Here is a 3,745-nt window from a genome sequence, read left to right as displayed (position 1 = left end):
GACTTTTTCAGCTTAGTTTTCTTTCTTAGTTACTTAAGACTCTTGCTGGTACCTCTGTTTTTCAGTGTTACCACTAGAAGTGGGTCATTTTTGTCCATGGTCAGGAACTGCTGGTTGAAGCCACTTGTCTGGCATACATGTGACTAGCTGGTATGGGCCGAAAGAATATAAAGTGAAGGAAGATCGTTATCTGTCTCAAGGAAGGAAGCAACAAGAACTAGTGAATAGATACAAACATTTACTAGTATTACCTTTCTGTGGTGGCGTCACACTTTGGTTACGTGAATCTTTCCGTTCTTTTTGAGACTTGAAATCTTTTGTTTCATCCTAAAGACTTTTCAATTCAGTTTAATTCTTTTTAAGGATAAATCTAGGAAGGGTGAATGACTGGATCAATTTAACCTGCCTTTTCTTCTTTACTTTTTCAGGATTGCACAGTATATGAAACAGAGAATAAAATTCTTCACGTGGTGAGTAGTATTTAGATTTCTATTAATGGATATATTTGTATAGACTACATAGAATTATAAAGCTATGTGTTTTGTGCTTTTTCTATGCAGTGCCAGTGTGATACTGAACTAGTCTGGGTATGACTGAGTGAATGTATGGAACTACTTGTGAATAGGTAATGATGTTATGGAAGCCGAACTTGGCATATGAGAAGCCAGGAACTTTGCAAGGGCTTGTGTTTGTCTGGCTCAGGCCCATCCGTTATTTGTAAACCATGGTCAGAAGAATGTTTTTGAAAAATGGCATTTTGTTTTGAGAGAGAGCTGGTTGCTAGGCTTCTATGAAATCATATATGTTTATGTTAGTGATATAGCTTCATTTATACAGCTTTATTCCTCATAGGAGCATGGAGCTAGCCTAGTGATAGGAAAATTAATGCAATTCTTTCCTGTTGAATTCGCAGCATAAATGCAATGGTCTGTTCCCAGAATCTGTAGTGCTATTGATAATAAATAAAGCAGATGAAGGTCATCAGGGCATCAGAACACAGGATGGGTTTGAGAGGCTAGTACTTTGGTGGATGGAGAGTCAGAAGCTTGAGTAAACTTCCTCTGAAAACTGAACCTAAGTTTTAGATATTAAATTGTGTTTCATGTTGTGGCTGTAGTTTAGTGACTATTAAGTTAACCCAGAGCTTGTTTCTAAAAGTTAGATATGAAGATATTTTTCTGAAGAGCGAGTAATGAATTGGTTTAATTTATTCACTGTATTTCACATTTAGGTAGGTTTTGATATCTTACTTTTCTTATTACTGGAGCTTGAGCAAGAAAATACTGGTTTGCTTTATTTTAAAAGGTGAGCTTCCCAGTAAATGTTGCTATGCTTCTTTTTTTTTCAGTGGTCCTATATCAAGTCAAGCCCAAATGCTTGGCGAGCTGCATTCTGTAAGCTCTTGATGCTTTGATTTCACAGTGATGTGGAATAAAACGTCTCCTTGTATTTTTAAGTTTCACTGACACCTTCCCCTGTGGGACACAAAGAGTTAGCAATTTTAGTGAGGCTGATATCATCATCTTTGCTAGGCTGATCTCTGCAGGTATTTAAGTAATGAAGTTTTTAATTGCATAACCTTGGCAAAAGTTGAAGTGCTGTAGGTTTGAAATCATTATATATAGCCTGGTTTTCAATACATGCTTGTTTTCTGCTGTAAGAGCCAAGAGTTGACATCTGCTATATACAGTATATATCTTTTACAAATTAGCAAAAAGGACTGTAAAGGGAGCTGGCAGTGTTTAGAGCTGATGAAGCATCAGTTAATATAGTCTTCAACAGAAAATTTTGAGGAAACTGAGAGGGATTCGTTTAAGATATGCAAGTGCACAAATTTGAGACAGGTTTCAAAAGTTATATTATCTTACATCATTCAGACTCACATAGGCTTATTTCTTTAATCCACAGTAACTTCACTGTGGTGACAGGTAGACATATGTATTACTGTGGAGAGCTTAATTAGCTTCTACAATTAGTGCTTAAGCTTGCAAGGAAACATGAACAGAGCATTGAATGTTTTACTGAAGCCTAGGATTAAAAATGACTGTATGTATTCCATGTAACTTGGATCATTTCTGACCATGTTGCATTTCAGCTGATGGATGGGATTTCATTGGGCAAAAGCTGACCAAAAGCAATCAAGGAAAGAGATAAATCTATGACTGAATAATTAAAAGATGGGATTTGAAATCATATTTTGAATTTGAAAGGGAGTATTTTATAAGTGCAGCTGAAAAGGTTAATGATAGAATTGGAATTGAAAGCAGGCACAAACCCCTCTCCTTTGAAGACAGAAAAAGGTGTTGTGGCTTTAGCACATTAGACAATCTGGGGAGGAGCAATCTAGCAGGCAGATTAAAAAAAGAGGGGAAAAACCTAAACCTACTGATGTCAAGATCTTGAGAGAGTTCATGGTATTTTTATGCCAGTGTCAAAGAAGAGAGGATGTTAGATACTTTATAAGATAACAATATCTGAGTGCATGAGTACAAACTAGATTAAGGATGTTCTAGAGGGGGATTAAGAATTTAAATCTCCTGTTACAGACTGTGCATCCAATAAATTTAGAGGTGCATGTTAGAAAGAAGGTTGTCCAGTATAAAAAGAATAGTAGTAGATTTTGGTAAAGGCATAGAAAGAATCTTGAATAAGAAATGCTGGGAGAACTAGGAAAGATTGGGAGGAGGACATGTACACAGGTATTATAGAGAGAGAAAGTAAATTCTCTCTTCTTAAATTCAAAGACCAAGCTATTGCAAGTCCATTTTCCGAGTACATTTCCCATCTGCAAACCGTGCAAACTCCTGGAGGTAACAGAAGTGGTGTCTGGCCAGGATCACATCCAGCTGCCTTTGAATGGTCAGATACCAACATATAGCTGTGTTTGCTGGGGTGATTTAGAGAGGAAATTTAATTCAAAACCGTGGGCTCACCCTGTATGATTTCACGTACCACGTTCTCTTCATGACACAAGGAAACAAGGTTCCTCACAAAGTGAAAGGCGAAAGGCAATGACTTAAAACTAATTAGCAATTCATGCAATTAGCCTAAGGAAATCCTTGTTGCAAGCTATTATTCCCACTAAGGATTGAAGTCAGGTTTTAAGAGATCCTTCTTGCAAAAGTAAAAAAGAACTACAGCTACAGAAATGAAAATAAATTAAATGACAGTGTAGTGGTTTAACCCCAGCCAGCAACTGAGCACCACACAGCCGCTCACTCACTCCCCCTGCCCAGCAGGATGGGGAGAAGAGAATTGGAAGGGTAAAAGTGAGAAAACTCATGGGTTGAGATAAGAATAGTTTAATAATTGAAAGAATATAAAATAATGATAGTAATAACAATAATAAATCTTAATGAAAAGGAAAATAACAGAGAGAGAGAAATAAAACCCAAGAAAGACAAGTGATGCAAATGAAAACAATTGCTCACCACCCGCCGACGGATGCCCAGCCAGTCCCCGAGCAGCGGCTTCTTCCCCCAGCTTTATATGCTGAGCATGATGTCATATGGTGTGGAATATCCCTTTGGTCAGTTGAGGTCAGCTGTCCCGACTGTGTCCCCTCCCAACTTCTTGTGCACCCCCAGCTGGTGGGGTGGTGTGAGGAGCAGAAAAGGCCTTGACACTGTGTCAGCACTGCTCAGCAGTAACTAAAACACCCCTGTGTTATCAAGGCTGTTTCCAGCACAAATCCAAAACACAGCCCCATACTAGTTACTATGAAGAAAATTAACTCTACCCCAGC

The 3,745-nt window shown here is 38.1% G+C and overlaps 1 protein-coding gene across 1 annotated transcript in view; it reads left to right on the top strand.

Annotated features, from left to right (window-relative positions):
- CNKSR2 (connector enhancer of kinase suppressor of Ras 2) overlaps window positions 1-3,745 on the top strand; it is a 197,754-nt gene that overhangs the window by 43,449 nt on the left and 150,560 nt on the right. Inside the window, exon 5 of the mRNA XM_009321156.1 lies at window positions 429-470. Within this exon, the coding sequence (XP_009319431.1) occupies window positions 429-470 (42 nt within the window). The remainder of the gene's footprint in view (window positions 1-428; window positions 471-3,745) is intronic.

Source organism: Pygoscelis adeliae, unplaced genomic scaffold, assembly GCF_000699105.1.
Source record: "Pygoscelis adeliae isolate BGI_AS28 unplaced genomic scaffold, ASM69910v1 Scaffold53, whole genome shotgun sequence".
Classification (NCBI taxonomy): Eukaryota; Metazoa; Chordata; class Aves; order Sphenisciformes; family Spheniscidae; genus Pygoscelis; species Pygoscelis adeliae.
This window is presented reverse-complemented; position numbering and strand designations above follow the sequence as displayed.